Raw genomic sequence first — 21,178 nt, 5'->3', positions numbered from 1 at the left:
TAGCTCAAACAATTACGTTTTGTTCCAGTCAATGACAATACATGTTGCAAAGTAAATACCTGCGTCAAATACACAATATATACAGAAGTATTTGGACACCCCTTCAAATTAGTGGATTCGGCTATTTCAGCCACACCTGTTGCTGACTTGTTTAAAATTTATCACACAGCCATGCAATCACCATAGACAAACATGGCAGTAGAATGGTCTTACTGAAGAGCTCAGGGACTTTCAACGTTGCACCGTCATAGGATTCCACCATACTAACAAGACTGTTAGTCAAATTTCTGCCCTGCTAGAGCTGCCCTGGTCAACTGTAAGTGCTGTTGTGAAGTGGAAACGTCTAGGAGCAACAATGGTTTATGCTCAAAGTGGTAGGCCACACAAGCTCACAGAATGGGACCACCGAGTGCTGAAGAACGTATTGCTTAAAAATCATGTGTCTTCGGTTGCAACACTCACTATCGAGTTCCAAACTACCTCTGGAACAGTGGTGAAAAAAGTACCCAATAGTCATACTTGAGTAAAAGTAAAGATACCTTAATAGGAAATGACAGAAGTAAAAGCGAAAGTCACCCAGTAAAATACTACTTGAGTAAAAGTCTAAAAGTATTTGGTGTTAAATATACTTAAGTATCAAAAGGAAATGTAATTGCTAAAATATACTTACAGTGCCTTGCGAAAGTATTCGGCCCCCTTGAACTTTGCGACCTTTTGCCAAATTTCAGGCTTCAAACATAAAGATATAAAACTGTATTTTTTTTGTGAAGAATCAACAACAAGTGGGACACAATCATGAAGTGGAACGACATTTATTGGATATTTCAAACTTTTTTAACAAATCAAAAACTGAAAAATTGGGCGTGCAAAATTATTCAGCCCCCTTAAGTTAATACTTTGTAGCGCCACCTTTTGCTGCGATTACAGCTGTAAGTCGCTTGGGGTATGTCTCTATCAGTTTTGCACATCGAGAGACTGATATTTTTTCCCATTCCTCCTTGCAAAACAGCTCGAGCTCAGTGAGGTTGGATGGAGAGCATTTGTGAACAGCAGTTTTCAGTTCTTTCCACAGATTCTCGATTGGATTCAGGTCTGGACTTTGACTTGGCCATTCTAACATCGGGATATGTTTATTTTTGAACCATTCCATTGTAGATTTTGCTTTATGTTTTGGATCATTGTCTTGTTGGAAGACAAATCTCCGTCCCAGTCTCAGGTCTTTTGCAGACTCCATCAGGTTTTCTTCCAGAATGGTCCTGTATTTGGCTCCATCCATCTTCCCATCAATTTTAACCATCTTCCCTGTCCCTGCTGAAGAAAAGCAGGCCCAAACCATGATGCTGCCACCACCATGTTTGACAGTGGGGATGGTGTGTTCAGCTGTGTTGCTTTTACACCAAACATAACGTTTTGCATTGTTGCCAAAAAGTTCAATTTTGGTTTCATCTGACCAGAGCACCTTCTTCCACATGTTTGGTGTGTCTCCCAGGTGGCTTGTGGCAAACTTTAAACAACACTTTTTATGGATATCTTTAAGAAATGGCTTTCTTCTTGCCACTCTTCCATAAAGGCCAGATTTGTGCAATATATACGACTGATTGTTGTCCTATGGACAGAGTCTCCCACCTCAGCTGTAGATCTCTGCAGTTCATCCAGAGTGATCATGGGCCTCTTGGCTGCATCTCTGATCAGTCTTCTCCTTGTATGAGCTGAAAGTTTAGAGGAACAGCCAGGTCTTGGTAGATTTGCAGTGGTCTGATACTCCTTCCATTTCAATATTATCGCTTGCACAGTGCTCCTTGGGATGTTTAAAGCTTGGGAAATATTTTTGTATCCAAATCCGGCTTTAAACTTCTTCACAACAGTATCTCGGACCTGCCTGGTGTGTTCCTTGTTCTTCATGATGCTCTCTGCGCTTTTAACGGACCTCTGAGACTATCGCAGTGCAGGTGCATTTATACGGAGACTTGATTACACACAGGTGGATTGTATTTATCATCATTAGTCATTTAGGTCAACATTGGATCATTCAGAGATCCTCACTGAACTTCTGGAGAGAGTTTGCTGCACTGAAAGTAAAGGGGCTGAATAATTTTGCACGCCCAAATTTCAGTTTTTAAAAAAGTTTGATATATCCAATAAATGTCGTTCCCACTTCATGATTGTGTCCCACTTGTTGTTGATTCTTCACAAAAAAATACAGTTTTATATCTTTATGTTTGAAGCCTGAAATGTGGCAAAAGGTCGCAAAGTTCAAGGGGGCTGAATACTTTCGCAAGGCACTGTATATCAGATTATACAATAATCCAATTAAATAATCATATATACTGCATGTATGTTTGTATCAATATTTGACATAGATGCTGCAGTTATTAAAGAAAAGGTGAAATCAGCCCCTGCAAAGAAAGGTAAAAATGTTTTCAAATCTGTGGTTAATATGTCATTTGATAGTGTTTGATAGAGGCTGAAAGTCACTATTTACTGAGAAGCTGAATTTAGCAGTGAGAAGACCAAACCAGCTCTTGCAAAGAAATAAATAAATAGCCCAATTCTTTAGATTCATTTTGTGTCTTCTCCAATGATAGTTTTAGAAGCTGAAATTCACAAAGAAAACGCCAAAGCAGCTTCATCAAAGAAAGGTATGGATAACTTTTTTCTTTAGACTTGAAACAAAAAACGCTAGTCTTACTCTAAATAGATGTCTGCCACAGAGTGTGCTTCATTTCTCTCTCAAACAAATACTCAGTATGGGTTTGAATCAATTGCAGTTTGAACCTTTGCTGTATATGTTATCATTCTTGTTTAATTAGAGTCCAAGGAAACTAAGGAACAAGCCAAACCAGAGCCTTCAAAAGAAGGTACAGATAGGATATTTTTTTCTGGCTTCAAAATGTATAATGGCGTAATTCTTGAGATTCATGTTGTGTTGTCTTGTCCAATGCTTGTTTTAGAGAGTGAAGTTCCCAAAGAACAGACCAAAGCAGCTACATCAAAGAAAGGTACAAAGTATTCTTTGTGTACCACAGTACCCATTTTCGCATTACTGAGCCAAGCCAGCCTACAGTATACTTGGCTGGCCTAGATACTCATCAATCATAGCTGCTGGAATTGTGCTGGAAAGGACAATGTGAAAAGAAAATATCTAAACGAGCACAGTTCAGTTTGGCTTGGCCCGATAATCTGAATCAGATAAGCCTGTGTTGTATGACAGAAGGTCCAGTTTATTAAATCTTTTTTTTTCTGATTTAGATGCTGAAGCAAAAGAAAAGGCCAAATTAGCTCCAGAAAAGAAAGGTATGAAATTATTTTTGAATTGTTAATTTTCCACTTATTCCAATAATAAGTAGGCAGCCTATGTGTCCATTTTATGCTATTTATAAAACATTCAATAAGTTATTATTGTAAGGACTGTTGTACGTGAACTTAGAAGCTGAAGTTTCCAAAGAAAAAGCCAAAGTAACTCCTTCAAATGAAGGTAACCGAATGTATTGATTTTTAACACCACCAATATAATATTACAGACAGTACATCATCTCAGAGAAAAACATGTATCCTGCTATATTCATAGAGAAACACAATTATGTTGCTTTTGATTCAGATGCTGCAGTTATTAAAGAAAAGGTCAAATCAGCCCCTGCAAAGAAAGGTAAGAATTTGGTTAGTATGTAATTAGGAATTTGTTATAATATTTGTTTGCATTGTGTTGTATTTATTTAAATTCACGGCATATTTTTTGTTACTTTCATTGTTTATAAATGTTTATAATCTCTTCCAAATGTGACAAATCTAAATTCAGAGTTAGCAATTGAAAATGCACTCACTACTGTAAATAGTTCTGGATAAGAGTGTCTGTTAAATGACAAAAATTGTAAATGTAAAATAAATATTGAGGTGAACAGATAGCCATAACAAATTATTTAATTTAAATGTAAATATGTATTTTCTCTTTGCACACAAATGTTATTTTGCAATATTGTGTATTGTTTGATAAGCAGTATATTACATTTAAGAACATATGTATTCTGTACAATAATTTAGTGTATAATATATATCAGATTATACAATAATCCAATTAAATAATCATATATACTGCATGTATGTTTGTATCAATATTTGACATAGATGCTGCAGTTATTAAAGAAAAGGTGAAATCAGCCCCTGCAAAGAAAGGTAAAAATGTTTTCAAATCTGTGGTTAATATGTCATTTGATAGTGTTTGATAGAGGCTGAAAGTCACTATTTACTGAGAAGCTGAATTTAGCAGTGAGAAGACCAAACCAGCTCTTGCAAAGAAATAAATAAATAGCCCAATTCTTTAGATTCATTTTGTGTCTTCTCCAATGATAGTTTTAGAAGCTGAAATTCACAAAGAAAACGCCAAAGCAGCTTCATCAAAGAAAGGTATGGATAACTTTTTTCTTTAGACTTGAAACAAAAAACGCTAGTCTTACTCTAAATAGATGTCTGCCACAGAGTGTGCTTCATTTCTCTCTCAAACAAATACTCAGTATGGGTTTGAATCAATTGCAGTTTGAACCTTTGCTGTATATGTTATCATTCTTGTTTAATTAGAGTCCAAGGAAACTAAGGAACAAGCCAAACCAGAGCCTTCAAAAGAAGGTACAGATAGGATATTTTTTTCTGGCTTCAAAATGTATAATGGCGTAATTCTTGAGATTCATGTTGTGTTGTCTTGTCCAATGCTTGTTTTAGAGAGTGAAGTTCCCAAAGAACAGACCAAAGCAGCTACATCAAAGAAAGGTACAAAGTATTCTTTGTGTACCACAGAACCCATTTTCGCATTACTGAGCCAAGCCAGCCTACAGTATACTTGGCTGGCCTAGATACTCATCAATCATAGCTGCTGGAATTGTGCTGGAAAGGACAATGTGAAAAGAAAATATCTAAACGAGCACAGTTCAGTTTGGCTTGGCCCGATAATCTGAATCAGATAAGCCTGTGTTGTATGACAGAAGGTCCAGTTTATTAAATCTTTTTTTTCTGATTTAGATCCTGAAGCAAAAGAAAAGGCCAAATTAGCTCCAGAAAAGAAAGGTATGAAATTATTTTTGAATTGTTAATTTTCCACTTATTCCAATAATAAGTAGGCAGCCTATGTGTCCATTTTATGCTATTTATAAAACATTCAATAAGTTATTATTGTAAGGACTGTTGTACGTGAACTTAGAAGCTGAAGTTTCCAAAGAAAAAGCCAAAGTAACTCCTTCAAATGAAGGTAACCGAATGTATTGATTTTTAACACCACCAATATAATATTACAGACAGTACATCATCTCAGAGAAAAACATGTATCCTGCTATATTCATAGAGAAACACAATTATGTTGCTTTTGATTCAGATGCTGCAGTTATTAAAGAAAAGGTCAAATCAGCCCCTGCAAAGAAAGGTAAGAATTTGGTTAGTATGTAATTAGGAATTTGTTATAATATTTGTTTGCATTGTGTTGTATTTATTTAAATTCACGGCATATTTTTTGTTACTTTCATTGTTTATAAATGTTTATAATCTCTTCCAAATGTGACAAATCTAAATTCAGAGTTAGCAATTGAAAATGCACTCACTACTGTAAATAGTTCTGGATAAGAGTGTCTGTTAAATGACAAAAATTGTAAATGTAAAATAAATATTGAGGTGAACAGATAGCCATAACAAATTATTTAATTTAAATGTAAATATGTATTTTCTCTTTGCACACAAATGTTATTTTGCAATATTGTGTATTGTTTGATAAGCAGTATATTACATTTAAGAACATATGTATTCTGTACAATAATTTAGTGTATAATATATATCAGATTATACAATAATCCAATTAAATAATCATATATACTGCATGTATGTTTGTATCAATATTTGACATAGATGCTGCAGTTATTAAAGAAAAGGTGAAATCAGCCCCTGCAAAGAAAGGTAAAAATGTTTTCAAATCTGTGGTTAATATGTCATTTGATAGTGTTTGATAGAGGCTGAAAGTCACTATTTACTGAGAAGCTGAATTTAGCAGTGAGAAGACCAAACCAGCTCTTGCAAAGAAATAAATAAATAGCCCAATTCTTTAGATTCATTTTGTGTCTTCTCCAATGATAGTTTTAGAAGCTGAAATTCACAAAGAAAACGCCAAAGCAGCTTCATCAAAGAAAGGTATGGATAACTTTTTTCTTTAGACTTGAAACAAAAAACGCTAGTCTTACTCTAAATAGATGTCTGCCACAGAGTGTGCTTCATTTCTCTCTCAAACAAATACTCAGTATGGGTTTGAATCAATTGCAGTTTGAACCTTTGCTGTATATGTTATCATTCTTGTTTAATTAGAGTCCAAGGAAACTAAGGAACAAGCCAAACCAGAGCCTTCAAAAGAAGGTACAGATAGGATATTTTTTTCTGGCTTCAAAATGTATAATGGCGTAATTCTTGAGATTCATGTTGTGTTGTCTTGTCCAATGCTTGTTTTAGAGAGTGAAGTTCCCAAAGAACAGACCAAAGCAGCTACATCAAAGAAAGGTACAAAGTATTCTTTGTGTACCACAGTACCCATTTTCGCATTACTGAGCCAAGCCAGCCTACAGTATACTTGGCTGGCCTAGATACTCATCAATCATAGCTGCTGGAATTGTGCTGGAAAGGACAATGTGAAAAGAAAATATCTAAACGAGCACAGTTCAGTTTGGCTTGGCCCGATAATCTGAATCAGATAAGCCTGTGTTGTATGACAGAAGGTCCAGTTTATTAAATCTTTTTTTTTCTGATTTAGATGCTGAAGCAAAAGAAAAGGCCAAATTAGCTCCAGAAAAGAAAGGTATGAAATTATTTTTGAATTGTTAATTTTCCACTTATTCCAATAATAAGTAGGCAGCCTATGTGTCCATTTTATGCTATTTATAAAACATTCAATAAGTTATTATTGTAAGGACTGTTGTACGTGAACTTAGAAGCTGAAGTTTCCAAAGAAAAAGCCAAAGTAACTCCTTCAAATGAAGGTAACCGAATGTATTGATTTTTAACACCACCAATATAATATTACAGACAGTACATCATCTCAGAGAAAAACATGTATCCTGCTATATTCATAGAGAAACACAATTATGTTGCTTTTGATTCAGATGCTGCAGTTATTAAAGAAAAGGTCAAATCAGCCCCTGCAAAGAAAGGTAAGAATTTGGTTAGTATGTAATTAGGAATTTGTTATAATATTTGTTTGCATTGTGTTGTATTTATTTAAATTCACGGCATATTTTTTGTTACTTTCATTGTTTATAAATGTTTATAATCTCTTCCAAATGTGACAAATCTAAATTCAGAGTTAGCAATTGAAAATGCACTCACTACTGTAAATAGTTCTGGATAAGAGTGTCTGTTAAATGACAAAAATTGTAAATGTAAAATAAATATTGAGGTGAACAGATAGCCATAACAAATTATTTAATTTAAATGTAAATATGTATTTTCTCTTTGCACACAAATGTTATTTTGCAATATTGTGTATTGTTTGATAAGCAGTATATTACATTTAAGAACATATGTATTCTGTACAATAATTTAGTGTATAATATATATCAGATTATACAATAATCCAATTAAATAATCATATATACTGCATGTATGTTTGTATCAATATTTGACATAGATGCTGCAGTTATTAAAGAAAAGGTGAAATCAGCCCCTGCAAAGAAAGGTAAAAATGTTTTCAAATCTGTGGTTAATATGTCATTTGATAGTGTTTGATAGAGGCTGAAAGTCACTATTTACTGAGAAGCTGAATTTAGCAGTGAGAAGACCAAACCAGCTCTTGCAAAGAAATAAATAAATAGCCCAATTCTTTAGATTCATTTTGTGTCTTCTCCAATGATAGTTTTAGAAGCTGAAATTCACAAAGAAAACGCCAAAGCAGCTTCATCAAAGAAAGGTATGGATAACTTTTTTCTTTAGACTTGAAACAAAAAACGCTAGTCTTACTCTAAATAGATGTCTGCCACAGAGTGTGCTTCATTTCTCTCTCAAACAAATACTCAGTATGGGTTTGAATCAATTGCAGTTTGAACCTTTGCTGTATATGTTATCATTCTTGTTTAATTAGAGTCCAAGGAAACTAAGGAACAAGCCAAACCAGAGCCTTCAAAAGAAGGTACAGATAGGATATTTTTTTCTGGCTTCAAAATGTATAATGGCGTAATTCTTGAGATTCATGTTGTGTTGTCTTGTCCAATGCTTGTTTTAGAGAGTGAAGTTCCCAAAGAACAGACCAAAGCAGCTACATCAAAGAAAGGTACAAAGTATTCTTTGTGTACCACAGAACCCATTTTCGCATTACTGAGCCAAGCCAGCCTACAGTATACTTGGCTGGCCTAGATACTCATCAATCATAGCTGCTGGAATTGTGCTGGAAAGGACAATGTGAAAAGAACATATCTAAACGAGCACAGTTCAGTTTGGCTTGGCCCGATAATCTGAATCAGATAAGCCTGTGTTGTATGACAGAAGGTCCAGTTTATTAAATCTTTTTTTTTTCTGATTTAGATGCTGAAGCAAAAGAAAAGGCCAAATTAGCTCCAGAAAAGAAAGGTATGAAATTATTTTTGAATTGTTAATTTTCCACTTATTCCAATAATAAGTAGGCAGCCTATGTGTCCATTTTATGCTATTTATAAAACATTCAATAAGTTATTATTGTAAGGACTGTTGTACGTGAACTTAGAAGCTGAAGTTTCCAAAGAAAAAGCCAAAGTAACTCCTTCAAATGAAGGTAACCGAATGTATTGATTTTTAACACCACCAATATAATATTACAGACAGTACATCATCTCAGAGAAAAACATGTATCCTGCTATATTCATAGAGAAACACAATTATGTTGCTTTTGATTCAGATGCTGCAGTTATTAAAGAAAAGGTCAAATCAGCCCCTGCAAAGAAAGGTAAGAATTTGGTTAGTATGTAATTAGGAATTTGTTATAATATTTGTTTGCATTGTGTTGTATTTATTTAAATTCACGGCATATTTTTTGTTACTTTCATTGTTTATAAATGTTTATAATCTCTTCCAAATGTGACAAATCTAAATTCAGAGTTAGCAATTGAAAATGCACTCACTACTGTAAATAGTTCTGGATAAGAGTGTCTGTTAAATGACAAAAATTGTAAATGTAAAATAAATATTGAGGTGAACAAATAGCCATAACAAATTATTTAATTTAAATGTAAATATGTATTTTCTCTTTGCACACAAATGTTATTTTGCAATATTGTGTATTGTTTGATAAGCAGTATATTACATTTAAGAACATATGTATTCTGTACAATAATTTAGTGTATAATATATATCAGATTATACAATAATCCAATTAAATAATCATATATACTGCATGTATGTTTGTATCAATATTTGACATAGATGCTGCAGTTATTAAAGAAAAGGTGAAATCAGCCCCTGCAAAGAAAGGTAAAAATGTTTTCAAATCTGTGGTTAATACGTCATTTGATAGTGTTTGATAGAGGCTGAAAGTCACTATTTTACTGAGAAGCTGAATTTAGCAGTGAGAAGACCAAACCAGCTCTTGCAAAGAAATAAATAAATAGCCCAATTCTTTAGATTAATTTTGTGTCTTCTCCAATGATAGTTTTAGAAGCTGAAATTCACAAAGAAAACGCCAAAGCAGCTTCATCAAAGAAAGGTATGGATAACTTTTTTCTTTAGACTTGAAACAAAAAACGCTAGTCTTACTCTAAATAGATGTCTGCCACAGAGTGTGCTTCATTTCTCTCTCAACCAAATACTCAGTGTGGGTTTGAATCAATTGCAGTTAGAACCTTTGCTGTATATGTTATCATTCTTGTTTAATTAGAGTCCAAGGAAACTAAGGAACAAGCCAAACCAGAGCCTTCAAAAGAAGGTACAGATAGGATATTTTTTTCTGGCTTCAAAATGTATAATGGCGTAATTCTTGAGATTCATGTTGTGTCTTGTCCAATGCTTGTTTTAGACAGTGAAGTTCCCAAAGAACAGACCAAAGCAGCTACGTCAAAGAAAGGTACAAAGTATTCTTTGTGTACCACAGAACCCGTTTTCGCATTACTGAGCCAAGCCAGCTTACAGTATACTGGGCTGGCCTAGATACTCATCAACCATAGCTGCTGGAATTGTGCTGGAAAGGACAATGTGAAAAGAAAATATCTAAACGAGCACAGTTCAGTTTGGCTTGGCCCGATAATCTGAATCAGATAAGCCTGTGTTGTATGACAGAAGGTCCAGTTTATTAAATCTTTTTTTTCTGATTTAGATGCTGAAGCAAAAGAAAAGGCCAAATTAGCTCCAGAAAAGAAAGGTATGAAATTATTTTGGAATTGTTAATTTTCCACTTATTCAAATAATAAGTAGGCAGCCTATGTGTCCATTTTATGATATTTATAAAACATTCAATAAGTTATTATTGTAAGGACTGATGTACGTGAACTTAGAAGCTGAAGTTTCCAAAGAAAAAGCCAAAGTAACTCCTTCAAATGAAGGTAACCGAATGTATTGATTTTTAACACCACCAATATAATATTACAGACAGTACATCATCTCAGAGAAAAACATGTATCCTGCTATATTCATAGAGAAACACAATTATGTTGCTTTTGATTCAGATGCTGCAGTTATTAAAGAAAAGGTCAAATCAGCCTCTGCAAAGAAAGGTAAGAATGTGTTTAGTATGTAATTAGTATGTAAGATTTGTTTGCGTTTTATTTTATTTTATTCACTGCATAGTTTAGTTACTTTCATTGTTTATAATTATTTATAGTCTGTTCTAAATTTGACAAATCTAAAATCAGAGAAAATGGAAATTGACCCACTACTGTAAATAGTTCTGGATAAGAGTGTCTGTTAAATTACATGTTTTGTAAATGTAATATAAAGATTGAGGTGAAAACAACCCTTACAAATGATCTAATTTCAATATAAATATGTATTTTCTCTTTGCACACAAATGTTATATTGCAATAACGTTTGTTTCTTGTTAGTGTAGGCTTGAGAAGCAGTATATTACATTTAAGAACATATGTATACTATAGAATCATTTATTGTATTTTAAATATCAGATTATACAATACTCCAATTAAATAATCCTATACTGCATGTGTGTCCTTATCAACATTTGAAATAGATGCTGATGTTGTTAAAGAAAAGACTAGACCAGTTCCTGCAAAGAAAGTGAAAACTGTAAAAGACAAGGCAAAACCAGCACTAGCTAAGAAAGGTATTGAAGCAATGTTTTTTTTAAATTGGTTTTACATCTAAAATACAGTATGTATTTACTATGAATTAGTACATTTGTGCTATTATGCTTTAATTTGACCTGCCAGTCTTTCAACTTAAATGTTTTTATTTTATTCAGAGGCTGAAGTTGGCAAAGAAAAGTCTAAACCAACACCTGCAAAGAAAGGTACTGGTGTATTACAGTACTTCACTACAGTAGTTTTTAGACTGAGTAGAACAGGGTGGTCAAAGATATGGCCTGCCTCCTGTGAAATCATCCTGTGCAACCAATGTTGTTTTAAATGTAAGTATTATATTCTTCCTAATATTTAAAAATCATCTAAACATGTTATTTCTGTAGAAAGATCTGGATTCAGCTACTAAGGCTAAATTAACTAAACAACCCCAAGTGTACTAGAGACATCAAACTGGCACATATTGTCTAACATTATTCTTGTCCTCCATTCTCAAGTATCAGAACCTGAATGTTCAAAAGAGAAAACAAAAGCAGCTCATGTCAAGAGATATACAGTGCCTTGCAAAAGTATTAATTCCCATTGGCGTTTTTCCTAATTTGTTTCATTACAACCTGTAATTTAAATGGATGTTCATTTGGATTTCAAGTAATGGACATATACAAAATAGTCCAAATTTGGTGAAGTTAAAACATTTAAAAAACGGGAAAGTGGTGCATGCATATGTATCCACCCCCTTTGCTATGAAGCCCCTAAATAAGATCTAGTCCAGAAGAGAATTTCAAGGGAACACCAGTAAAGAAAGGTAAAGCAAAGCTAAGATATTGGAGTTGTTCATTTACTGAGATTAATAAGATATATGAAATTGTTTTATTTGTTTAGAACTTGTTGCGCCACTGGGGAAAGCACGACCAAACATTGGAATCAAAGGTAGTAACGTCCCCCATTTTTTTCATTGTTCTTTTTACATTGAATGTTTTCATACTTTGGGAAGTGAAGCCATTGTTAGATTGTATTTGAATTAATACATAAATCAACTTTGAGAACAGGTTTAATAGAAATTGACACATTTTCTCTACCTTGATTTTCATCCTAAGACTTGAAAGATTCTGATGTGGATTGTATGGTCTTTTTTTGACAGAACCTGAAGTGATTCGCAGAAATCACAGTCACATAAATGCTTCTCTTACAAAGGAGAGAGTTAAAGTTGTACTTGTAAAGAAAGGTAAGTGGCATCACTTAAACATAGTATCCATGTTCATGCCCACTGTATTCATTATTTTAAACTTTTAAACACATCTTTAATGTTTCTGTTTTGTTTAGACCTTGCAATGCACAGTGATAAGGCAAACCAACAATATTTGTACACTGAATATTTGATTTTCTGATTTTCTTTTTAAAAATCAGAGCCAGAGAGATTCTTGCAATTTTCATATCCAAAATTCTTTACTAACCATACGAAATTCTTACATTAGTAAGTAGATATTACGATCCCACTTTCCAGCAAGTGTCCCTAATACCTATACATATTTACATGGTACTTACAGTGTCTTCGTAAGGTATTCTCACCTCTTGATTTCTTACACATTTTGTTGTGTTACACTGAATTAAAAAAAATGGTTAAATTGAGATTCACCCCATAATGTCAAAGTGGAATTATATTTTTAGACATTTTTACAAATTAATTAAAAATGAAAAGCTGAAATGTCTTGAGTCAATAAGTATTAAACCACTTTGTTACGGCAAGCCAAAATAAGTTCAGGAGTATAAATTGGCTTAACAGGTCAAATAATAAGTTGCATGGAATCACTGTGTGCAATATGTGTTTAACATTATTTTTTAATGACTACCTCACCTCTGTACCCCACACATAACCTCTGTACCCCACACATATAATTATCTGTAAAGTCCCTCAGGCGAGCAATGAGTTTCAAACACAGAGTCAACCACAAAGACTAGGGATGTTTGCCAATGCCTCACAAAGAAGGGCACCTATTGGTAGATGGGTAAAAAATCAAATAAAAAGCAGACATTGAATATCCGTTTGAGCATGGTGAAGTTATTAATCACACTTTGGATGTTGTGTCAATACAGCCAGTAACTACAAACATATAGGCGTCCTTCCTAACTCAGTAGCCGGAGAGGAAGGAAACCACTCAGGGATTTCACCATGAGGCCAATGGTGATTTTCAAACGTTACAGTGATTAATATCTGTAACTGGCTGTGATAGTAGAAATCTGAGAAAGGATCATCAACATTGAAGGCACAGACTGTAAAAAATGTGGCAAAGAAATTCACTTTATTTCCTGAATTCAAAGCGTTGTTTGTTGCAAATCCAACACAACACATCACTGAGTACCACTCTTCATAGGTTCAAGCATGGTGGTGGCTGCATCACATTATGGGTATGCTTGTCATTGACAAGGACTAGGGAGTTTTTTTTAGGATTAAAAGAAACGTAATAGAGCTAACCACAGGCAAAATCGTAGAGGAAAACCAGGTTCTGTCTGCTTTCCAACAGACACTGGGAGACAAATTCACCTTTCAGCAGGACAATAACCTAAAACACAAGGACAAATAAACACGAGTTGCTTACCAAGACGACATTTAAAGACCAAAAAAAATGGACAGCTGTGCCATACAGATTCCAAAATAGTTGGGAAGAGATTTTCGATGTACCGATTCAATTGCACATGGTTTATGAACTGATACACAAAACAACGGCGGATTCAACACTTTGAGTTTTCGAATTTAAATGATAATACAATATGTTTTGCTACCACTAGAATGCTTTAAATATGGGGGATACAAGAGATTCTGCGAAGAGACAGAATCATTAGAACATTTGATTTGGTATTGTCAATACAGTGTATTCTGAAAGTATTCAGACCCCTTCACTTTTTCCACATTTTGTTATGTCGCAGTCTTATTCTAAAATTGTTTTTTCCCCCCCTTAGCAATCTACACACAAACTCCATTCTTCTCTGCAGATCCTCTAAAGCTCTGTCGGGTTGGATGGGGAACATCGCTGCACAGCTATTTTCAGGTCTCTCCAGAGATGTTCGATTGGGTCCGGCTCTGGCTGGGCCACTCAAGGACATTCAGAGACTTGTCCTGAAGCCATTCCTGCCTTGTCTTGGCTGTGTGCTTAGTGTTGTTGTCCTGTTGGAAGGTGAACATTCACCCCAGTTTGAGGTCCTGAATGCTCTGGAGCAGGTTTTAATCAAGGATCTTTCTGTACTTTGCTCCGTTCATCTTTCCCTTGATCCTGACTAGTCTCCCAGTCCGTGCCGCTGAAAAACTTTCCCACAGCATTATGATGCCACCACCATTCTTCACTGTAGGGATGGTATTGATCAGATGATGAGTGGCGCCTGCTTTCTTCCTGACGTGACTCTTTGCATTCAGACCAAAGAGTTCAATCTTGGTTTCATCAGACCAGAGAATCTTGTTTCTCATGGTCAGATTCCTTTAGGTGCCTTTTGGCAAACTCCAAGTGGGCTGTCATGTGTCTTTTAATGAGGAATGGCCTCTGTCTGACCACTCTACCATAAAGGCCTGATTGGTGGAGTGCTGAAGAGATGGTTGTCCTTCTGTGAGGTTCTCAAATCTCCACAGAGGATCTCATGAGCTCTGTCAGAGTGACCATCGGGTTCTTGGTCACCTCCCAGACCACGGCCCTTCTCCCTCGATTGCTCAGTTTGGCCAGGCGGCCAGCTCTAGGAAGACTCTTGGTGGCTACAAACTTCTTCCATTTAAGAATGATGGAGGCCACTGTGTTCTTGGGGACCTTAAATAATGCAAACACATTTTGACTTTTTCGTACCCTTCCCCAGATCTGTGCCTCGGCACAATCCTGTCTCGGAGCTCTACGGACAATTCCTTCAAACTTTGATAGATTGGTTCTTACTCTGACATGCACTATCAACTTTGAGACCCTATGTCCCTATGTGTGTGCCTTTCCAAATCATCTCCAATCAAGTTAATTTACCACAGGTGGGATCCAATCAAGTTGTAGAAACATCTCAAGGAGAATCAATGGAAACAGGATGCACCTGTGCTCAATTTCAAGTCTCATAGCAAAGAGTCTGAATACTTATATAAATAAGGTATCTGTTTTTTATTTTTCCTACCTGTTTCCACTTTGTAATTATGGGGTATTGTGTGTAGATTAATTAATACATTATTTTTTGTGACTGCACTTGAAGAAACTTTAAAAGTTCTTGACATTTTCCGAATTGACTGACCTTCATGTCTTAAAGTAACGATGGACTGTCGTTTCTCTTTGCTTGTTTGAGGTGTTCTTGCCATAATATGGACTTGGTATTTTACCATTTTACTTCTGTATATCACCCCTACCTTGTCACAACACAACTGATTTCTCAAACGCATTAAGAAGGAAAGAAATTCCACAAATGAACTTTTAACAAGTCACACCTGTTAATTGAAATGCATTCCAGGTGACTACCTCATGAAGCTGGTTGAGAGAATGACAATAGTGTGCAAAGCTGTCATCAAGGCAAAAGGTGGCTACTTTGAAGAATCTCAAATCTAAAATATATTTTGATTTGTTTAACACTTTTTTGGTTACTACATGATTCCATATGTGTTATTTCATCGTTTTGATGTCTTCTATATTAATCTACAATGTAGAAAATAATAAAAATAAAGAAAAACCCTTGAATGAGTGGGTGCGTCCAAACTTTTGGCTGGTACTGTATATAGGTTCAGAACTTTTGTGAAACACAACAGCACAGTTGAAAATATATGGCAAATATACTAAACAAAAATATAAATGCAACAATATCAAAGGTTTTACTGAGTTAAAAGCAAATCAAGGCCCTAATCTATGGATTTCACATTACTAGGCAAGGGTTCAAGCCGGATGTGGAAGTCCTGGGCTGGCAGGGTTACACGTGGTCAGCAGTTGTGAGATGGGTTGGATGTTCTGCCAAATTCTAAAAAAATTCTGGCAACAGTTCTGGTTGACATTCATGCAGTAAGCATGCCAATAGACTTTTTGCACAACGTAGCAAGGCCCACTTCCGCTCAACTTCCTACCCGATACATAGCTTCCTGTCCGGATCGTGTCCTGTTGCCTGATTGTAGCCATACTAGCCTCGAAGTCACTTGTTTAATCATTACCTCAGTATATTAATATAATCATATTTCTATCGCATTTTTTATCATTCTTGTTGAAAATAGTGTTTATCCGTTCTGTTAGTGATTTTTGTAAGTCGATGATTGTGTTCTGTGGCTTATTTTGTCTCTTAGCTAGCTAGCTGTTAACGCACTAACTAGTAAGCTGGCTAGCAATTAGCCAACACACCCTCCCTTACCAACCATGGCACTGTTTTACACAAGGTGCTTGCAAGAGCTGCCAAAGATAACAGTGGCGGATGTACATCGTCTGGCCAAGACAAGTAATGAAGCACCGATCAGGACTGTTTGAAACAGACACCTCACAAGTCCTCAAATGGCAGCTTCATTAAATAGTACCCACAAAACACCAGTCTCAACATCAATAGTGAAGAGGCGACTACGGGATGCTAGCCTTCTAGGCAGAGTTGCAAAGAAAAAGCCATATCTCAGACTGGTCAATAACAATAAAAGATGGGCAAAAGAACACAGACACTGGAAACAGGAACTCTGCCTAGAAGGCCAGCATCCCGGAGTCGCCTCTTCACTGCTGACGTTAGTCTAGTGTTTTGTGGGTATTATTTAATGAAGCTGCCAGTTGAGGACTTGTGAGGCGTCTGTTTCTCAAACTAGACACTATAATGTACTTGTCCTCTTGCTCAGTTGTGCACCGGGGCCTCCCACTCCTCTTTCTATCCTGGTTAGGGCCAGTTTGAGCTGTTTGGTGAAGGCTGTCATCAAGGCAAAGGTTGGCTACTCTGAAGAATCTCAAAAATAAAATATATTGTGATTTGTTTAACACTTTTTTGCTTACTTCATGATTCCATATGTGTTATTTCATCATTTTTGATGTCTTTACTATTATTCTACAATGTATAAAAGAGTAAAAATTAAGAAAAACTCTTGAATAACTTTTGACCGGTAGTGTATATCTGGCTAAGGCATGCACAAATTGTTGCTTAAGAAATGTAATGTATAATGAAAATGTTAAAATTGAATTACACAAACAGATATTATTCAGACCTCTCCTACTAAATCATACACTTCCAAAGACAAGATCAAAACAGTCCGTATACATATGTTCCATATCTACAAATGTTTTGGGCTTTTGTAGAATACCTAGATACTTATGCTCATCTTTTGTTTGTTAGCTGTGTTTGTTAGTAGAGTACTGCTCCACTTATCATGGCTTCTCATTGGTTTTATTCTTGTTTGATTTCGAGTCTGAAGCTTATAAAGGGAAAGCCAAAGGGGCAGCTATAGCAAAATATGGATGGCTCTTATTGCAATATCTGTCCCATTCAGTTCCTCACACATAATATAACTTAATGGGATGCAGTAAAAATGTTGGTTTTTCATTTTTTTCAGAACCTGCTCTGAAAGAGAAGGCCATGCCAGCCCCTGCAAAGAAAGGTATTAGAATTTACTCCCACTTCTCTTACTTAATGAGTTTATTTGATAACAATCCTAGCATCCTTGGTATTTCATTGTTGTTTATTATGTAACGGTAGCATGTAATTCATGTCTACAGTATATACCGTACATTAGATGACCAATTCCCGGATGTCTGACTTTGGGAAACTTTTTTAATAGAAATTGTTAGTTGTACTTTATGTATGCCCTAACCTCCCATTATAACTATTATCATTGTACTTAAATTTGTGTTTTTGTTTAGAACGTGAGGCTCCCAACCAGAAGGACAAACCAGTATCTCAAAAGAAAGGTACTGATTCAATTCAAGGTATTGTTTTTCAGGGAAACGTTCATTTAGCAGAAGATAGAATTACGTGTCTTTTCATTTATTTTGATTCAGTTGTGGTGAAATATGTATATTTGTGTAATTTGATTCAGAACCTGCTCTTAAAGAATATACCAAACCAGCCCTTCTAAAGAAAGACACTGACACGGTTTAATCTCTCTAGTTTATTTTCAATACTCTATTTTTCTAAGTATAACTCATATAACTCATAAAAGGTTTATATAATACTTGAAGCATCTATTCTATTCCAATAACTAATACTTGAACATCTATTCCAAGTGTGTCAAACATCCCACATTATTAATTCAGGAGTAATTGATGGCAAGGCATAATATGCAGTGTGGCTCCCCAAACCTCAGTGAAGACGGCCTCAGTGCAAAATGGGGGGCACCCCTGATTTCACCTCTGATTTGACTGTGGTAATAATGGACAGATTGGTTTGCTAATTGTACAGTGTGAGGGGACATCCATAATTTCCTGTACACTGACCAATCATTCTGATATGATTCTGTTTGTTTGTAACTCATTTCTTAATACTTGTTCATGCTCCTTAGACTATGTTTACAATGGTAGAGATGCTGTATAGGTGCTTGCTTCCATGTTCTTTATTACTGCTCTTTGAAATACTAAACAAATATTGTTTTTTTAATGCTTTTATTTAACTTGGCAAGTCAGTTAAGAACAAATTCTTATTTACAATTACGGCCTACCAAAAGGCAAACGACCTCCTGCGGGGACGGGGGCTGGGATTAAAAATAAAAATGTAATTAAAATATAGGACAAAACACACATCACGACAAGAGAGACACAACAACATTACATAAAGAGAGGCCTAAGACAACAACAAAGCATGGTAAAATAGTTTCCTCCTATGTTTTTAGTGCCTGAGGCTCCCAAAGAAAAGGCCAAGCCAGCAGATCCTACAAAAAGTAATAATTTTTTGTCACACTTTAAACAAACTTAATTTTCTCAACTGTCCATGAAAAAAAAAAGTTGTATTTTTCACAGAACCTGATGTCATTCATAGAAATTATTATATTACAAAGGAGAGAGTTAAAGTTGTCTATGAAAAAAAGTATTACAATTCATTCCAAATAATATGCATATTAAATATTTCTGTGAATTAAACTAGAGATTGTTTAGAATGTTGAGATATGTCACTTTTCCAGAAAAAAGGGAAGATTTCACATGGGATTACATTTCTGACTAAATATATTATAGCAGCACCTATGAATGCTTCATAGAGCATTCATGAATTCTTCATAAACACATCATAGATGTTTAAAACATTTAACAGAAAAGTCATACTACATAAATGATAAAAGGACCTTACATCAGTTACCCTTTCACCAACCATATAGCATGTATCATATATCATTCTATAGGCTGCTGTACATTTAGGTTGTTAGTGTGGATTCTGTTCCTGTCGGCATGTCCCTAGTTAAAGGTCACTTCATTCCATTTGATTTAGTCTCTCCTGAAAGAGAAGACCAAAACATCATATACTTAAAAAAATATAGATATTTAGATACTCGGCAAGTCAGTTAAGAACAAATTCTTCTTTACAATGACTGCCTACAACGGCCAATTGTGCGCCACCCTATGGAAATCCCAATCACAGCCGGTTGTGCCGATACTGCCTAGTCAAATAATTAATTTTTTATTTATTTAATCTTTATCATGAAATGGATGATGGGTGGGTGGCAGGCGGGTTGAATAAAGACAAGATAATACCTTAAATCCATAGGCCTAAATGTATCTTTCCTGTGCAATTTATATCTATCTATAGGCTACATTAGAGGGTTTTCTTTCATTATTTTTGCATTAGTGCAAAAGCCCATTACCTAATTGTATATGGCCAAATGCTTTTGGAAACCACCAGAAAACGTTCATGTCAATTCACTGAGGCAAAACGGACAATGACCAGTTGCATCACTGCCTGGTATGGCAACTGCTCGGCATCCGACCGTAAAGCGCTACAGAGGGTAGTGTGTACTGCCCAATACATCACTGGTGCCAAGCTTCCTGCCATCCAGGACCAGAGGAAGGCCCAAAAAACTGTCAAAGACTCCAGTCTCCCAAGTCATAGACTGTTCTTTCTGCTGCTGCATGGCAAGCAGTACCAGAGCTAGGTAATAGGTCTAAAAAGCACCGTTAACAGCTTCTTCCCCCAAGCCATGAGACTGCTGAACAATCAAATGGCCACCCATACTATTTACATTGTTATGCATTTGTTATGCATTTGATCCCTGGTCCCCAAATGGCTTTGCTCCTCAAAAGGAGCAGATATGAAAGAGAAAACTTTACCAATGTCAACTAGATTGAATCATTCATTCTGACAATTTATGACATTCTGGTGAGCTCTATTTAGTCTTCACGGGCAACGTAAAGGCTAATGACAGAAGAGAAGCAGCATGTAGCCTAAAAACCTATTTAAATACAGTCTCTGACTGTAACCTACAGCGCATTTTCTATATTAGCAGGTTAGTGTCTGGTGCGGACCACAGAGTTTCACTTTATCAACTATAGTCAGGTGGATGCAGATGGGTAATTAGCAATTGCGGGCGAGTGCAGATGAACAAACAGCTGACTAGCGCACCACTAGTGGCTAGCACTGGGATTGAATACGTGACCCTCGGAGTGGGAGTCTGCAGTTTAAAGGCACATCCACCAACCGCAATCCTACTTGACAGTATTTTTTTATATACTTTTTATTTTACCTTTATTTAAGTAGGCAAGTGAACAAATTCTTATTTTCAATGACAGCCTAGGAACGGTGGGTTAACTGCCTTGTTCAGGGGCAGAACAACAGATTTTTACCTTGTCAACTTAAGGATTCGATCTTGCAACCTTTCGGTTACTAATCCAATCAATGCTTTTACCACTAGGCTACCTGCCGCCCCTAAGTAACGTTAATAGGCACTCACATAGCTTCCTCATTTCGCCAGGTCCAAATGTAATTTGGTACCTGCAGAATCGGCACCTTCTGGCGTATTCCATAAGAAAATGAGCTGGTTTTATGTTTCATGAGTCCCCTACAAACAAGAGAGC

At 35.6% G+C, this 21,178-nt stretch overlaps 1 protein-coding gene and 1 pseudogene across 50 annotated transcripts in view; one reads left to right on the top strand and one right to left on the bottom strand.

Annotated features, from left to right (window-relative positions):
• Nucleotides 1–21,178, top strand: part of LOC110506238 (uncharacterized) — a 328,665-nt gene that overhangs the window by 286,416 nt on the left and 21,071 nt on the right. For 24 of the 50 annotated variants that reach the window (XM_090221671.1, XM_090221663.1, XM_090221692.1 and 21 more), the window contains 41 exons: nt 2,361–2,408; nt 2,586–2,639; nt 2,811–2,858; nt 2,952–2,999; nt 3,250–3,294; nt 3,407–3,475; nt 3,599–3,646; nt 4,123–4,170; nt 4,348–4,401; nt 4,573–4,620; nt 4,714–4,761; nt 5,011–5,055; nt 5,168–5,236; nt 5,360–5,407; nt 5,884–5,931; nt 6,109–6,162; nt 6,334–6,381; nt 6,475–6,522; nt 6,773–6,817; nt 6,930–6,998; nt 7,122–7,169; nt 7,646–7,693; nt 7,871–7,924; nt 8,096–8,143; nt 8,237–8,284; nt 8,536–8,580; nt 8,693–8,761; nt 8,885–8,932; nt 9,409–9,456; nt 9,635–9,688; nt 9,860–9,907; nt 9,998–10,045; nt 10,295–10,339; nt 10,452–10,520; nt 10,644–10,691; nt 11,162–11,254; nt 11,393–11,440; nt 12,111–12,158; nt 12,370–12,453; nt 17,737–17,781; nt 18,044–18,109. In XM_090221671.1, coding sequence (XP_090077797.1) covers nt 2,361–2,408; nt 2,586–2,639; nt 2,811–2,858; nt 2,952–2,999; nt 3,250–3,294; nt 3,407–3,475; nt 3,599–3,646; nt 4,123–4,170; nt 4,348–4,401; nt 4,573–4,620; nt 4,714–4,761; nt 5,011–5,055; nt 5,168–5,236; nt 5,360–5,407; nt 5,884–5,931; nt 6,109–6,162; nt 6,334–6,381; nt 6,475–6,522; nt 6,773–6,817; nt 6,930–6,998; nt 7,122–7,169; nt 7,646–7,693; nt 7,871–7,924; nt 8,096–8,143; nt 8,237–8,284; nt 8,536–8,580; nt 8,693–8,761; nt 8,885–8,932; nt 9,409–9,456; nt 9,635–9,688; nt 9,860–9,907; nt 9,998–10,045; nt 10,295–10,339; nt 10,452–10,520; nt 10,644–10,691; nt 11,162–11,254; nt 11,393–11,440; nt 12,111–12,158; nt 12,370–12,453; nt 17,737–17,781; nt 18,044–18,109 — 2,184 coding nt within the window. The remainder of the gene's footprint in view (nt 1–2,360; nt 2,409–2,585; nt 2,640–2,810; nt 2,859–2,951; nt 3,000–3,249; nt 3,295–3,406; nt 3,476–3,598; nt 3,647–4,122; nt 4,171–4,347; nt 4,402–4,572; nt 4,621–4,713; nt 4,762–5,010; nt 5,056–5,167; nt 5,237–5,359; nt 5,408–5,883; nt 5,932–6,108; nt 6,163–6,333; nt 6,382–6,474; nt 6,523–6,772; nt 6,818–6,929; nt 6,999–7,121; nt 7,170–7,645; nt 7,694–7,870; nt 7,925–8,095; nt 8,144–8,236; nt 8,285–8,535; nt 8,581–8,692; nt 8,762–8,884; nt 8,933–9,408; nt 9,457–9,634; nt 9,689–9,859; nt 9,908–9,997; nt 10,046–10,294; nt 10,340–10,451; nt 10,521–10,643; nt 10,692–11,161; nt 11,255–11,392; nt 11,441–12,110; nt 12,159–12,369; nt 12,454–17,736; nt 17,782–18,043; nt 18,110–21,178) is intronic. The other 26 variants (XM_090221674.1, XM_090221703.1, XM_090221700.1 and 23 more) reach the window with 7 other exon arrangements.
• LOC149971342 (uncharacterized) lies at nt 14,453–15,147 on the bottom strand (annotated as a pseudogene).

This window comes from Oncorhynchus mykiss, chromosome 26 (assembly GCF_057628025.1).
Source record: "Oncorhynchus mykiss isolate SJ-2025 chromosome 26, ASM5762802v1, whole genome shotgun sequence".
Classification (NCBI taxonomy): Eukaryota; Metazoa; Chordata; class Actinopteri; order Salmoniformes; family Salmonidae; genus Oncorhynchus; species Oncorhynchus mykiss.
This window is presented reverse-complemented; position numbering and strand designations above follow the sequence as displayed.